This window comes from Coloeus monedula (genome assembly GCF_965178545.1).
Source record: "Coloeus monedula genome assembly, chromosome: Z".
Lineage (NCBI taxonomy): Eukaryota > Metazoa > Chordata > Aves > Passeriformes > Corvidae > Coloeus > Coloeus monedula.
Window position 1 is genome coordinate 53,864,088 of NC_138822.1, and position 17,469 is coordinate 53,881,556.

At 41.1% G+C, this 17,469-nt stretch overlaps 1 protein-coding gene across 1 annotated transcript in view; it reads right to left on the reverse strand.

Moving 5' to 3' along the window:
• Nucleotides 1–17,469, reverse strand: part of CPLX1 (complexin 1) — a gene marked incomplete at both ends in the record, with an annotated part of 107,607 nt that overhangs the window by 24,373 nt on the left and 65,765 nt on the right. The window contains one exon of the mRNA XM_082302168.1: nt 15,310–15,485. Within this exon, the coding sequence (XP_082158294.1) occupies nt 15,310–15,485 (176 nt within the window). The remainder of the gene's footprint in view (nt 1–15,309; nt 15,486–17,469) is intronic.

Below are 17,469 nucleotides of genomic sequence, written 5' to 3' on the forward strand. Positions count from 1 at the left end.
CAGGACAGACAAAGCACCCACAGTGGCTTCTCTACATCTAACTACCTGCACCCTCTGTAAATCAATAGCTGGTTCCTCAACTCCCTATCACATCAGATCTGGGTGGAATTGAAGAATTTTTACATTTAGATTTTGAACCAAAAATTCAAATTTATTTCTAAACTACTTTCCACAACTAGAGGTAAACAGTCTGTGTCAGCCAAATAAATAACTTCACTAAACTTGAGGTATACCTTTTTCATTCCTGGACATCCTGGACTAAAAGCAGATGAAAAATCAAAGACAGTCCTTCATGGATCTGTTGTGGTTATGCCAGTGCTCTTATTTACACTGTTCTGTGTGCAGAACACAGAAGACACTTGCCAGGATCCATGTTGTAAAATTAGACATGGAAGAGCTTCACACTATCATCTCCTACTAGGATTTCAAATACTGGTTTTGTCTGCCTCAATAACATGTATAAATAATATAGGAAAAACACAAGGGGTGCCCAAAGTACCAGGACTGGAAAACAAGTTGTCTCAAAACTGCCCAAATGGTGATACTTCTTAAAAAACCTGTCACTGAGCTTAAAATCTTTCACTAAAGAACTTTTATCAAAGGTATGGTTTCATAACTGTCTTTAACAGATTTAACTTATTTTAATAGGTTCAAACTCCGTGTTACTGTCAGATATTTGCTCTTGTTACCTGTTCCGTGGCATCTCTAACATACATGCATTCATGTATGGATCATTAAACTAAACAAAAGAGACAAAAAGTTTAGACAGGTCAGTTCCCAGTTACACCACAGTGTGAGAGTGCAGAATCTAAGGCCTGCCTTCTGTCCCTTTCCTGACGTCTGCGCAAGCACTCTCAGTATTTAAAAGTCCCAGGTTTGCCCTTGAGAAATAGCTGTATTTTGTAGAGAGAAGATGCCTGTTGGAAACCCAGAACCATTCAGTAGAAGGAAAGGAACACAATCTTGTTTGTTTTGAAATCTAATTTTGGATTTATGAGGCAACGAGAGATAAGAAGCAGAGCTGGAGACATGAACCGACCATTTTATTTGAGCCTCACAAGTGAACAGCCAGAAGGCAGAAGAGAAAAATCAATACAAATGTTGGTCTGTTGAGTTCTCTCATAATCTGTGATTTCTTTTGTCCTATCACTGTGATGCCTTCTGCCAACCAAATTCACTCACAGATTCTTGTAAAAAATATTGCTGATCAGACCTGTGACCTCAGTTTCTGGAAGGGCCCAGAGGATACAAAATGCCTTTTACACAGGCTCCAGTGGGACATGTCAGAATGAGAGGCAGATTATGAGTAGCGTGACAGGCCTTTCTCCTTGACACTCACTGAGCCTGTCAAACAAGGCCAAGTGCTAAATCTCTGAGAAAATTGAAGCTTAAACAAAGGACTTCACACACTTTGTCAAGGAAAAGAGCCTTCAGAGTAGTCCTGAACCAGTTAGGTTCCTGTTCCTTCCCTCACAGTGTCAGATGCCCTGCAGGAACAGGGACATCCTTATCTCTGGGCATAGCTTGCCAGCTTCTTATTTTGACATTCTCCCACTACCTTCAAAGGGAAGCCCTGAAGGGAAGCCCTTACCTCTCTCCACCTTCATATCTACACCTAAAGCATATGGCACCCAAAAATTTGCCTTAAACCACTTGCCAGCCACCCAATCTGAATGACAGAAGAGTGGACATTCATCCAAAAGTGGACCAGTGCTTTTCCATTTGTTTCTGTTTGCAGATCACCCTTCCCTAGCAAACATCTTGGGGGAAGAAAGGACACTTTCACCAGGCACTGAAATTTGACAACAGCACATTGCTTTCCTTTGCAAAAACCTGTAAAAAATAAAACACATATTTTTACACTAACCCCACATTTAAAGCCATTCTTTTGGGGTGGGATGATCACTTTTCAAACACCTGTAGAGAGATGTACAGCCTTCTCACTGTCCAAGTCACACTCCTCTAGCAAGAGCTTAACATAAAGTCCCCCTTGCAGCTCTCAGTTTTATCTGTGGTCCTCAATTCCTCCTCTGTAATCCGTCTTCTTTCTTTCTAAGGCAAGAAAGAAAGGCAAATGAAGAGCAAAAGCACACATCAAGACAGAGATTGTTTCAGGACCACATACAGGTTATTGCCTTTTTTATTGAAAGTCAGGATGAAAACCGACTCTCTGTAATAGAAAATACAGATATGAAAAGGCTGGAAGACCAGATGGCACATGGATAGGAGGCAGTGGTGATGTACTCCCTAATTTACAAAGCACCATCAAACTTTCAGGAGTTAACTAAAATGCTTTTGTTAATCAGCATCAGACTGACGGGCCCTGTGTGAAGTGAAGGAACTGTTCTCTCACATTTCCAGAAGGCTCTGTGTCATATCCAAGACTTTGAATCTCCATTCAAGCATGCCTCAAAAATATCTTTCTCTGTTAGTTCTTTATAACTTTCCATTCATCTCTCATATCAGAGCTGACCAGAAGCAAAAACACTGCAGAGAAGAGTTGTAGTATTAGCAATGAGGTATGGATGGAGACTGTCTCAGAAGATTTGGTCTCCTAAAACTTGCAGCCTCACTTCTGGATGAAAAGTCAACCAAATTTAAGACAAAATTTGAATTGCCAACTTGAGCTAAATCCCCATGTTACTGGAAAATAACTCACAGTAGGCAGGGGCAGAAATGTCTTCCTTGTCATTCAACCAGAGATTTTCTGCAGAAATTGGACGTGGTGCCCTTACTTCATAGAAGGCAGATTACTAGATCCTTCCCTTATAAAGAAATCTTATCATCCCTGCAAATTACAGTACATGAAAATTGTGATTATAACACCAGAAGGTAGGAATCGAGAAATTTCTAGCCAGATACACGGCTGTATCAAGCACACAGACATGTTGAAGCTGTTCCTCTGCTTCTCTGCATCCCTGTTTTTCCACTTTTGCCTTTTCAGGTCAGGTTTATAGTTTAAATTGGTAGGTTCTGCTTATAGCATCTTAGTCACTCATTAAACAGAAGAAAGAAATGCATTCAGCACCATCCACAAGTCAGCATCCAGGGATTCATCAGAAACCTCAGAATATGAGAGAACAGTTGAGGGATTTTCAAGAAATATACACTGGGATGCCTCTATCCCCAAAACAACTTGGCAACAGCTGGAATAAACTTTCAATCAGGCATGCAAGTCCTGATTGAAAAACACCTAGAAACCCCATTGTGCTTTCTGTATTATCCAAGGGACAGTTTATCAGCTGTTCTTCTCACATCAGGCCTTGGACTATTTCTGTCTCTGGCTGAAGAATTCGTCCTCTAATTTACAGTCAGCCTGTTAAACAAGGAGACAACTGAGAATGACAGAAATAATCCAGCAGCTGTAAAATTATTAGTGAGATCCTACAGAACTATATGGTGCCAGTTTTAAAAGTAAACTCAGCCCTGTTATGACCCTAAATTTCTAAGGGGCTGCTGGGAGGTCTGGCTTGGAACCAAGAGCATAAAAGCACTGTACATACTCCACAGTACTTGGTTTAGGCTGAGAGTCTTGTAAAGACCATGTCACCAGTTTCAGGAAATGATGAGAAAATTGAATGTGGTGGTCTGCAGCTGAAAGGCTGCATTCTTCCTCCTTCCATCCTAACCACGGAAAAGAAATTCCTCCATGTAGCCTTCTTCTCAAATAAATAACCTGAGTCTGTGCTTCCCAACAGGAGCCGATGTAGAGACAGGATTCAAGCCTGAACTGAAAGGGAAAGAAGAGAACCCTAGAAAACCACAGACAATGGAAATTATGAAAGAGCAAATGTTTCCCCAAAATTCCTTGCTTCTCTCCCAGCAGCAGCCAGTCTGTTTTCCCCAAACTCTCACATGGTCAGAGGAAGGCTGCAGCCTTTCTCCTGCATGAGCAAGAGGATTGTCCTGGCCTGGAGCCCCAGAGAAGGCACATTGCCCTGGAGTCTGGTAAGGTTAAGTTGGCTCTATTCATGATGGTCTCAAAATTGGCCAGTGAGGAAGAGAACCCTTGAGACACTCTGGAAGGCCACATGAATTTCCAGTCACTATGAATGGGGCATGCAAACTGTCCTTTCCTTTCCCAGCTTAACCATAAGCAACAAGCATCTGTGGGGAATATAGACACAAAGCAAGCAAGGCCGTACAACTTTGACAAGCATGGTTCAAAAATTATCACCGTGTCCCATGAATGAACTCAGACCTGGCCTTGGATGAGCCCTTCATCTTTCAGGCATGGGCTGACTAATTCTCTCTGACAGTCTTAAATCCCACTGCCAGAAGAGATGCAGAACTTCATGGTGATGCCAGGACAAAGTCACATCGTGCTCTAAGGAAGCACCAGCATTTCAAATGCTGAGCCTGGCTCTGATGACTTTCATCAGAAAAGAATGATACATCCATTAGCTGAGCCATGAAGGTGCCAGGCTGCATTCTCAAGCAGGCATAACTCCACTGGTCTCATTAATTCCTGGTGAGTTATCTGATCATTCAGGACTCAGATAACAAACTGCCAAAGGAAGAGACATAATGTGGCTATTGCCTGATTTGAAGCAGTAATGGGAGCTCTTTGGCTGCAGCAAAAATGGAACAGACCTTTTGATCTTGTTTGGTGACCTTCACAGTCCTTGAATTAGCTTGTCATAAAAAAGACTCAACAACTGTACAACACTTCCCCTTGCGTCAGATTTGTAAGCTAGGAAAAATAAAGTTACATGAAAAAAATGGTGCAGCTGTGCTTATTAGAGGCAGTAGTACTGATCAAATTAGTCTCTTGTAATTGTCTGCATTTCAAGGCTGACACCAATAGTATGATCCAGAAGGATCCAAAGGACAGAGCTGTCTACTTTTAAAGACGAACTGAAAGATTTGAAGTGGCTGTGTTGGAAAAACCTCAGAACTCCTCCAGCTATTCAGACAAGTTTTATACCATCCTGACTACATTTTTTTCCATCAAGGAAACAATATTTTATTCCCCAAAGCAGCAGAGCAGAAAACAAGCTCCTCTGCTTTTTGGTGTTTTCCCTTGTTGGGTTTTAACCAAGAAAATATTCCATGTAGTCCTAGCTCTACTGGCTAACAGAAGTCCAAGTGGACAGGAGTGGGGATGGCAACCAATTCTAGAGACCAGTGGCAATGGGAACATGGGTCATACAGACTCTGGGATGGCCTTCATTTTTAAGTTCTTTTGTCTGCTCCCTGTGGAGATGTCCATGTTTTCAGGAGGAGAAGAAACCCCATTTACACAAGGGTTAGATTATACCCCTAGGCCTTCAGCACAGAAATGTGTTTCCCTACTCAACCATGATTTTGGGCAAACTGGCCAGTTTGTCCACCTGTAAATCACATACAATAATGCTAAATGAAAATTAATAATAATCACATTATTAATTTAATTAGTAATTACTATTTCATAAGGTCTGTATTGTATTATACATTATATAATCTATATAATTTATATACAAAGAATATAAATAATTAAACTAATTAATAATAATTTAAAAATTAGATTTTGGAGATCTCTTGGGAAAAAAGCCGTTCCTTTGTACTGCTGGGTCTTACTGGCTGATGTGAACAAGATTCAGCCACATTTACCATCACAAAGAGGCATCAAAAAGTAAGAAACAGAGCTAAATGGTATTTCAGGGGTGAATGCAGAGTTGCACTGGAAAAGAACTTGCAAATGACCATTTGTTGAGGTACGTATTTTGTGTCTTTCCAAGCACCTGAGCCATATGCTAGGAGATTCAATGAGTCACACCCAGGAAGGTTTGAGACACCTTTTAGATACCCTTCCTAGTTAAATCACAGCACTAATAATGGAATGTCGTATGTTTGGGTTTATTCTGAACCCGGTCATTAGTGTTTGAACCTCTCAGTACCATGTCACAGGTTTTGTCAGCCAATAAGAAAAAAGTTGTTTAAGTGAGGATTTCAGCTGAATCACTGTACAGGACACCCTAGTCCGTGAGTAACAGTAAAATAGGCTGCATTTCAAGAGATATTTCAGTAACTTCAGAAGCATCACCCACTGGGATTTCGTTAGCAAGTATCCAAAGTGACATCTACTGGTGTAAATTTGGACTAGCGCAAAACACAGAAATCAAGTTAGAGCAAGGCAGAGCTGCACAAAGAAGCAGACTAATGAGCCCCAAATGCACTAGTGGGGTAGTCAGCACCTGCTGGGTTCTGCTGAATAATTGAACCTCTAACTATTATGGAAGCAGATGAAAACCATGCCAGATTTCTTCTGTGCTCCAATGGTTTGCTAAAGGTGCCTTCCCACTACAAATTTTAAAAAATGGCCTACTGCTACAGCACAGGAAGGAATGTATGCAGTTTTTCCCAAAAGGGAAGTTCTGTTAGTTTTAAGCCAAGAGATAAGGCCTGGCACAGACATTTTCATTCAGAACCCCTGTGGAATTCTATAGATCTACATGGTTGGATTCACTAAGACCAAGACATGGTGCATATCCTGGGACTTGTAAGGCAATACAAAGATGAAACTTCTCAATTTAGGTAGGAACAGATTCTCTAAACTCACTCAGAAGAAGACTATGTTCAGTAATGGAGGTCCTTGGAGGTCCTTGGCAGGAATATCAATCCCTGTTCTGTGCTGAAAAGCACATCTGTAAAGGCACCACTTCTCTCTCGTTTTGAAAAAGAGACTGCTAAACTTGGGCATGTTGGGGAAGATGAAATAGGAAAGCCTTATAAATATGATTGCCTGACAAAAGATTTTGGGAATATGAAAACTATAAGTGACATCGAAATGAAAGCCACCTTTGAGATACCAAGTCTTAGTTACTGAACAACTGGAAAACAATGGTATGGCTGACTGAAGGTAATCCCCTCTTGATTGAACAATACCCTCTGCTTGCAGGCAGGTCCAAGGGTCAGAGCAGACCCTACTAGCTCAGCAGAAGGGGTCCAAAGAGTAGTTTTTAGAAGTAAAGATGTAACACTCTATGGTAATATAAGAACTCTTACAGGCTGTATGTAAATGCTATAGGATTTGTATCTTGTATTAGATTGGTTAGTGACAATTAGAATATTCAGTACAGAAGATGATTTATTGTATTGTAACCAGGACTTCACACTTTCTCATTCCTCTCTCTCTCTCGTTCCACTCTTACTCCTCTCTTAATCCACTCTACTTACTTGCTCTTACTTTTACCCTCTTTGCTCTCTTGGGCCTGCTCAGAGCTGCCAGCTGCAGCTCTAAGCAGTGCCCCTGTACCCACGCCCTTTGCAATAAACCGCATGTTCCAAGATCTGACTACAGAGATCTCTCGGCTCCGTCCGTCCCGACCATCCGAACCCCACCGAGCACCGCCCGCAGGGCATATCCAGATAACTTTATTAATTTTTCAATTTGTGATTTTATTTCTTCTTACTGGAGTAGGCCAGTTTGTTTACCCTTTCACAAAAAAACAGTCACTGCCTTACAGACAAGGGGATGCTTTTGGAAATAAAACCAGAAACTTAAATTTTGTTTGGAATTTCCAAAGGTTGAAAAGTGCTCGAAAAGTGGGTGATTTAGTAAAATTGCAAAGGGCAGCAGTTTGGAAACAAGTTTGATACTAAAAATCTGTACTCAAAGCTATGGAAAAAACTGATAATGATGCCTTGAGAGGCCACCTAAAAACAGAGACTAGACAGGAGTAAGGGAATAAAGGTAGGTATTTATTTGAAAGGCCTTCAAAGGTATACCCTGGGGAGCCAGAGGCTATTGCCAAGATGGACAGATGGACCCCAAGATGGACAACAAGTCACAAGTTCTTCACACTTTTATAGGTTTGGTTCATTTGCATATCAGAGTTAATTCTCCAATTAAAGCTTCAGTTTAATGAACTCCGCTTGCCCCCCTGTAGAGGTTCTTTGGTTTATACTTTTGGCCTAGGATGGTCTGGGTGTCCTCGGAGAGCAGGCGTGGAGCGGCTTTGTTACATCTACCTAGCATGAGAGCAGAAGTTAACAGGCTACAAGAAACTTCAGAGTTACACACTAAGCAGTACAGAATTTGAAAAATATAAAAGTTAAAACCTAAGGCATCAATGACAGAAACTCCAAAATCTGACTCAGAGGTAACATAGGCCAGTCAGGACATCCTTGCATACAACTGGTTGAGGGTAAAAGTTCTGGCAGAAGGTCAGAAGTCTAGTCCAGGTCAAATCACTGTATCCCCTTGGAAGCCTCTGAATACCAATATGAAATTATCTGCAGGGTTATAATGCTCTTGAATCACAACGCAAATGTGCTTCTTTCTTCCAAATCTCCCTGGACTTCCTACAGCCTGTCCTCAATAACCAAAGTATCAAATGTGGGCAGAACACAAAGGATGTTGCCCTTGCAGTGTCCTTCTTCCAGAACAGCCTGTGATTTAAATGCTGCAAAGAGTGCAATTGTTATCAGTTTTCACCGTTGGTGTTGTTACGACTGTTCCCACTCATCCCACTCATCCATTTCACTTCATTAAAGACACAATGTAATCCCCGTCTTGCAAAAATCACACCAGGAGTGTTATAGCCAAGTCTTTTGCTTTCTCATAGCCAGAGGACCTGTCACCCAGTTTTAAACACTTTTGCCTATACCACAAAGTGAATCTGCACTGAACTAAATTAAATAAATTATTTTTATTTTGTTTTTTATCCTGAATTATAAAAATCCACTATAGAAGAAGAAGAGTCCAGTTAATGTTAATGATACCTCTCCATCTGCAAAATGCATATAGATCTCTGAAAATCTATCTTAAGGCCCCAATAGTGAATGGTAGAGTCATCTTCATTAGATCACAAGGGCTGGATAAAAATTTACATCACTGGTTTAATATCAATGATTTAAAGAGGACGAGATCAGACAGAGTCTTCATATTCATCGTAATATTTTTATCTTTTGAGTTACAGAACATGATTCATTGCTGAGGAAAATATTTTCTTTGAGATCTTTTATATCTTGGCATGCAAATAATACAATTTCTACACTTTTTTAGTTGCCAATAATCTCCAATGATAAATGTACTATATATTTCCTCCTCACAAGGTGAAACTGCACTATCAAAATTACACTTTCAGGCTGTGAAATTTCAATCCTTTGTACAGGGATTTTTAAAGCCCTTGGCAATATCTGCATCTGAAGTTATACAAGAATGAAACACTGCATAACGCTGAAGAGTTTAGCTAACAGTGTGAAGCTATTTTATATCAACAAAATTTTATCAAAATTAAGTTTGCACTCCTGAGCTGGGAGTTTAGTTTCAAATCTCTGATGTTGCTGAAGAACAGACCCAATTCTCATTCTTCTGTTTTTCCTGCCCTAAAACAGGATTTTAGCAGCTATGCACCAGTTACATAAGGAAATATGCTAATGAAATATTAAAATTAAATAATTATATGATGTTGCATCTTGATTATCTGACATAAAAATCTAGGACTGCAGCTGTAAATCCTGATTGCCTTTTTGTCTGAGTGATTTAGTGCTAAAAGTAAGTTCAACAATCAGATTTAAAAAAGAAAAGAAAAGAGGGGAGGGGAAAAAAGGGTTCATTATGAGAACACTTTCCCACTGGAAAAACTAAAGACATTAACTTAGGACTGTTCTTGTTGCCAGCAACCCAAATGTTCCTACATTCCTAAAAAAAGTAAATTCTAATATCATCTACCTTGAGCCACGGAAGACCAGAAAATTACATGTCTTAAATATCCACAAGGAACTCAGTAGTTTTCATGGTTTTCCTGGGACATAGAGTGCTGCGTCCAGCTCTGGGTCCTTCTCAGGACATGGACCTGCTGAAGCGAGCCCAGAGGAGAGTCACAAAGGGCTAAGGAACCTCTCCTAGGAAGACAGGCTGGGATGGTTGGGGTTCCTCAGCCTAGAGAAGAGAAGGCTTGAGGGACACTCAGGGCATCCTGCCAGTACTGAAAGGGGGCTACAAGAAGGCTGGAAAGGGACATATACAAGGCCTTGGAATGATAGGACAAGGGAGAGTGGCTTTAAATTGAAAGAGGGCAGGTTTATATTACAGGTAGAAATTCTGTACTGTCAGAGTGATGAGGCACTGGCACAGGTTGCCCAGAGAAGTTGTAGATGCCCCATTCCTGACTGTACTCAACATCACGTTAGATGAGGCTTTGAGCAACATGGTCTAGAGGGAAGTGTCCCTGCCCATGAGAGTGGGGGGTTTGGAACTTGATGGTCTTTAGGGTACTTTCCAACCCAAACCCTTCTATGACTCTTTGGCCAATTTCAAATACTGCAGAGAATCTTACTGCCTAATCACTGAGAGCATTAAATAGCCCAATAAGAAGTATGGGAAGAGTTAGTGGCACACACCCAGAGACAGCAGGGACTCAAACAGAGCAAGGACTGAACATTCTCGTGCTGTGTGATATGCTGCCTGCAGGAACAAACCTCAAACCCAGATTTGGCATTCCTTTTTTGCCTGCAAAGACACAAGCAGTCCTTAGCATTTCTTGCTGTGCCATTGAGGCTCACTGATGCAACAAGTTGTTAACACTCTTCTGCCACCAAAGCTTTAATCACATAATTACCCTTCTGCATTCATGCCTTGCAAACAGAAAAAAAACTAAACAAAACTCTGTCCCCCACCCTGATAAATATCAGAAGAAACCATGCTTGAGATGAACTCAGCTACATTAGTGAAAGCATAATAATAATAGCAGCAGAGAATTAAACCTCAGATGAGGAAATTCATCATATTGCCATCAAAATTTTGATATTTCTTAGTAAATGAGCTTGAAAACATACGTTATAAGACACGTCAGAGATTGAATACTGAACATCTGTTTATTAAGAAAACAATTAACTTTGTCTTATGCAATGGGAGAGTTGAGGTTCCTAGAAGTATAAACAAATGATCACGCACTGTGTCACAATCTTTACACAGCATCCAACATGGAAAATTACAATGTAGAGACAAACTTAATTCTTCCAGATTAGAATTTTCCATTGGACGCTTTTCCATACTTTTCATGCAGATTTCATGCTCCATTTGAAGGGCAGAAATCCTTATTAATATAACTAAACTTCTGCTTTATTGGACACAAACAATGTGTTATGTAGGACATGAATCCTTAATAGTGTAAGCACAGAAATCCTTATTAATGTAACTGATTTTCTCCTTTATAGCACATAATCCATGTTCTATAAACCGTGTGCTATACAACATATGACCAGCATGTAAGGCTGGTTAAAGATAAGCTGGATCAGAGACACTTCCCCCTTTCACTCAGAGAACTGAGTATATAAAAGCTACTGAAGCAGTTCATGCTCGATCTCAAGTCTGGACTAAAATCAAACCTAAATTCTGTCTTGAAGTCAAGCCATTTGGACCATGCTTTCACACTTTTTGGCTTAAACCAACTATTGTGAGGATATCCCTGAGCTTCTGCTACTTTTCAACAGGGGTTCAACCATGCTGACTGCCTAAAAAATGTGTGAGATTTTCAGGAAGACAAACTATGGACATTGTCTCACTAAGACAGGTAGAAGGTTCATTACCAAGCATAGACTAGGGGTTTCTCAGGACTGGGCTCTACCACAGTGGTGGAAATAATTAATTATGTAAATAACTAATTATGGATGATTACACAAAGAAAGTAATTTGCTTTCACTGCTGAGGTGTGCACATACACAAACAATTTGTTTATAGAAGGCAGTACTCCACCTAAGAGCACTGGAACCAGGATAGCTGTTGAAGCATGGCAAGCTGATAGTACTTGCTATTAGCAAGGTAACAGGAATATTAGCTATCCACAGCCTCACCTGCCAGACAAAGGGACACTGGAGGCCTCTCAGTAGTCTTGCCTGTGTTGGTCAAGTGTGGCCACTCTCTCCAGTGACAGCTGTGCTAGGGCGCAGAAGATCTGTGAGGCATTAGTGTACAGACCAAAACCAGATCAGATCAGAATGCAAGCTGCGTGCACACCTCCTGAGGTAGGAGGCAGCTGGAGTATACCCCAGTTACACTCTTTATATTCTTTTAATCCATTTTCACTACCAGACGCTGGACTTTAATATTGGGTAGAAGCTCAGACAACTGCTGGTCCAGTTATTTCAAAATGTCATGTTCAAATGTTACTCCTAAAAATTCATTTCCAAATGAAAATGTGGCATATTTTTATTGGAAAAAACCCCACCTCATTTCTGTGTAATTCATACTACCCTCTCCCTAAGTAATTTCTGTACCCAGCTGCCATGCTGGGCTGAGGGCATATGTGTCTCAATTTAACAGATTGGATTTAAAAGTTAGCACAGGCTGGAACGGATCTGTGGTATCTGTCATCATTCCCTTTGAGCCCTGCCATAGCTCCCACATTTCCTGAAGCCCTAAACGAGACAGTGAATTCATCACACTTGTTGGAAAGCCAAGGCAAAAAGTCAAAAACAATAAACATGATGAGTCCATCCTTTCTGTCAGCCTCACCTAGACCCATACAAACTCTCTGGTGAAGCTGTGATTCCCTGGCTTGCTTCCCTAGTATCTTGCAGTGGCACTAAGGAATAAATGTGACTGTGGGTTCATAAGCTAGGACACACAATTTCAAACTTTTATTCTGCATAAATAATCTGTTCCTACTCAGTCACTCAAACTAATTGCTCATTTTTCACTCTATTACGTAAGAAATGAGCAAATATCATCATGGAGCTTTCTAAAACTTAAAACGTCTTCCATTTTTCTCATACCTGCTAACAACAATTTGTGCTTGTATACATACCAGACAGAACATCTGTTTCAGTTTTCTTCTTTTCTGCATTTTTGCTTTTACTAGAGTTAGAGAAGAAATGAAGGTAACTTCTAAATAATCAAGTAATTAATGAAATATTCCAGCTCCTTTTTAGTTCTTTCAACATTTATTTCATATTTCCAGCCATCAATCAACACTACTAGAAGGCAGTCTTGTAGATCATCAAATCCATCTCTTTGTCAGGACAAGGTAATCTCTCTTTTATGAAAGAAGGGGATGGGGAAGGGGAAGGGGAAGGGGAAGGGGAAGGGGAAGGGGAAGGGGAAGGGGAAGGGGAAGGGGAAGGGGAAGGGGAAGGGGAAGGGGAAGGGGAAGGGGAAGGGGAAGGGAATACAGCTCCTTTCTATGGCTTTATCCATCTTTTCTGATTCTGCAGAAAACACCTTCATCTTTCAAATGCTTGCTACCTAGAATTAGTACCAGGAAAAAGAAAACCACAGGAGAATGAACTCACAATTCAGATGTCCTGCCCAAAACAGGACTTCCTGATGCTAATCATGAAGGTACTCCACCACCCCACTAAAAACTGCAGTCCAGAGCCTTGACTGAGGTCAAATAATGTTCCTCCAAGTATTCTTGTTCTCCTTTTCTGCAGACCCTACTCCTTGCCATATTGCTCAAGGACTCAGTGCATTTCTAAGAGACTTTGCTACTCAGTACTTAGCCAGCTCAGCAAAGTCCAGATAGCTGCCAGTATCACAGAGAAATCCCGTTTGGCTGTAGCTCAGGCTGTATGCATCCTACTCACTAATGAGATCACCTTGGAATTATAACAGAGGACACCTCAGACTTTTCAAATGCTTCTACAGCAGTTTGCCCAACAGCAAGAAAAAGCCAACCCCTATCTACATCTGGGAACAATTCAGTGGTCCAGAAGAGACAGCCACCAGTGAAAACAGGACATTAGCTCATTTGCCTGCAACTCAGAAATTTACTACTCTTTTTTTTTCCCCTCATGACCTATGTCACTTCTCAGAAACAGTTCTACCTATAAACATACATTAAATACATTATTGCTGGGGTTGTTCAGCCTGGAGAAGAGAAGGCTCCAGGGAGACTTCATTGTAAATTTCCATACCTTAATGGCGCTTATAAAAGGGAGGTAGAGGAACTTTTTATATTGGGCATATAGTGACAGGACAAGGGCAATGTTTTGCCCTGAACTGAAAGAGGATGGGTTTACATTAGATATTAGGAAGAAATTCTTTCCTCAGATGTGGTAAAGCCCTGCAACAAGTTGCCCAGAGAAGCTGTGAATGATCCATCCCTGGAAGCATTCAAGGCCAGGCTGGATGGGGCTCTGAGCAGCCAGGTCTAGTATAAGGTATCCTTGCCCATGGCAGAGGGGTTGGGACTAGATGATTTTTAATGTCCCTTCCAACCCAAACCATTTGACAGTTCTATGATTCTATGATTCTATGATTATAAAACAACAATTTTTGACCAGGTAGAGGTTGTGCATCTCTGTCAACCAGTACCTTCTTTAAATGTTTAATGACCTTTCTCTGGCAGTGTCAAAGGTAGACAATTCCCTGTAAGTCCTTTCTTTTCTTAGAAACATAATCACAAATTTCTTTATTTGCAGAACTATTCTCACTAACTCTTTGCAAGATGCACTGTGCCACCAGAAAAAATTACCCTTATTTGTGCTTCCATCCTGAAGCATAAGGATTGGGTCAGACATGCGACCCAATGCAGATACAGTTTTGTTTATGTCTGTTCCAAGATAACATTCCTAGAGCACAGAGATAGGAACTGCACAGGGAACACCTCTTATACTGAGCAAGACTTTATCATTTTATCTACCACTATTTTCTTTGGCATATGATGTAAGTCACCAGACAGACCTTCATCATTAGAAACCCCTTGTCCAAACACTGCCCACATTTCTTTCCAAGATATCTGAACGACAGGACCTCTTATTATAAACCTAAGTTATTCTGAAGAGACAGTTTTGACCTGGCTTTGAGAGTGAGGCATCAAAACTGCCTTCTCCCTCACATCAATCCCTAATAGTTAATGTATGAAAACTCTCTTTCAAGTGAATCCCATGTGAGTGTTGGAAGCCTAAATATGAAAAGCAGACTAGATTTGTCCCATATCACTGGTCAACACAACAAATATAATGAAATTGATTTGGAATCAATACAGAAGATAGTTGCACCATACCTCTCAGAAACTCACTGAATTATGACTATTATCACAAACCACAAATGCAAGCTTGGAAAGCATCCTCAAAGGGATAAGGAAGCCTCTAACACTTAATATAATGTAAGCGTTTAATAGATGATGAGAAAAATGGATGGATTTCTCGCCTCACCTTCACCCTCCATTTCAACTTTGCACTGCTTTGCTGTGTGGGAGGTGTGTTTGAACAGGGACAGGGCTTGAGGAAGAGTGCACAAAATCCGAAATTTCAGTGTGGCAGAGTAGTTACCTGGTTCTATCCAGGTGCCTAGGGAACTAGTCACAAATCGGCTGATAAAAGGTTTTCCTCACCAGGCACTATGAGTAGACCAGTGTGTGTTGAAAGCCAGATGCCTACCTTGTCTCGAATCCCTTGTCTCATAACTTCTCTTTCAGCCTCCATCTTGGCATATTTGGCTTTCCTCTCTTCCTCTTGTTGCCGAAGGGCTTCCTGTCGTTCCTCTTCTTTCTTAGCAGCATCTGGGTCTTTCTCCTCATCCCCACCCAGCATCTTTCCCATATCTTTGGTAGCCCCTAGAGAAAGCACAAGAGAAAATCAGCCTGGTAGGAATGTGGTGAAAACCCCTAGGATGACAGCTTTCTCCTTCCCCACACTCAGGGCCATTTCCTTCTGCATCTGGAAAGGCTTCTTCTTTCACAGAGGAGGCAGCACACTCTCCCTCAAGGCAGGAGGTGGACAAAGCACTCAACCTGATCAGGTAAGTTACCTGACATTGGTGGGAGAAGCACAGCAGCACAAGGAAGACACTACATCTGCAGGTTTGTATGATGGCAGCACAGTTTGTTTGCAGTCCTGAAAAGGATAAGCTGCCATCCACACCATTTTTTCATTTTATCAGCTCAGCCAAGTGACTGAAGATTGATTTTGAAAGGTCATTAATGTAATAGGCAGGTAATACATCCAGAACAAAATGACACCAGGGCTGGGAAAGGAATTTGAAATCTTGATTGCAGGGATGAGTAATCACAGTCTTAATTGTTGTTAGAAATTACACATCCCATGACAGGTAGGACCACATGGCATTAGTGAACAGTTGGAGTTGATGAATTCTAGGCTCCTACTGTGGATCAGAAGGAAGCAGCAGCTCTGCATGTCTCTTATCTGTTCTTGGATACCAATGCCTGTAATGCTTAGTACATAGGTGGGATCCTCTCTTTGTCTTGTTCTCTCTCTACTGCTGAATACACACTGTTCCGAAATTTTCAGTCCCTGTGTGTTCCTGAGCCAGTTTTTTGTTTTTATGCAAAGCCCTTGCACAACCATGCAAATGAGGAGATTTCTTGCATGCCCCTCTATCCCCAAGGAGCTGCATAAACCCATTTACCCTGTATTTCAGAGACATTTTTATTAGCAGGTAACTGTCAATCATCCAACCAGGGAGAAAAAAAATTGCTGAGAAAAGGGGAAGAGCATGTACTGTGATACAGCATCATCAGGGCACTGGAGGTCTGCAGCAGGATCAAGCCTGGTTACATGGATAAAGTGAAAACACATACCCTTTGGAAACAGTGTTGGACCTTGCCTGTAGCAGGAAAACATTCTGAATCTTTTACTAAAAGAGATTCCTTCACCCTGGAAAAACACTGTAGGTCCTTAGATGCTGAGTCAGGACACCTCTACATTGGCTCACTGATGGCTGAGATTTAACTGAATTAATCTGGGACAGCCTTGTTCTAACACAACAGTCACAAGTATACATATTCAACATCTTATTTTGCATAAAGCAAAGATTTCTGGCCTTTGCAAGTTTTGGGCTGGAAGGAGACACTATCAAAGACCTACCAAAAAATTGTTTGTTAGCCTTATCAAAGGCTAAGTGAAGGAAAGAGGTTCTCACAACCCCTTATAAGTTACCCTTATTAATTACTCTTCAGTGTCTCAACACTGCTTGAGGACCATGTTTGCTCTTTCTTTCCACATCAGTTCTTGGGACAGTGATTGTGAAGTCCTTAAAGAAAGAAGCCTCTGCAACCTGTCAGAATGATTCCTCCTGAATTGCCCCAGTGGTGGCATTTATCAGATTAACTATTGCTTCCAATAACCACCAAGGAATTTGTAAAGAGGTAAGCAGATCACTTTTCTCTCCACATTCCTTTTCCAGGTTATATATTTTCCCAGAACTCTAAACTGAAAGCAACCCTGAATAAAAACACCCTCCAACCCACCCCCAAAATGTGACAGAGAAATGCCCCCTTTACACTCCCACAGAGAAGCATGGGAATACTGGTAATTTTAAGCCTTACAAGATCTGGTTGTAATACACAGGAGTTTTTTTGCCAGGTGGGAAATAACAACAGTAAACATGACTGTCTCCATTCAGCAGCCTAACTGCAAACCTCTTGAAACTTCCATCATTAGGAAATCTGTGGCTTAAAACAAAAAGACACCTAGGGACCCCAAACAAACCCCACCTGGAATATTCATGGTCCCTGTCTACAGTCAGCCTTCCTCTACTACCATTTTGCATCCTTCATTGTAGGATCAGAGTAGTACAGA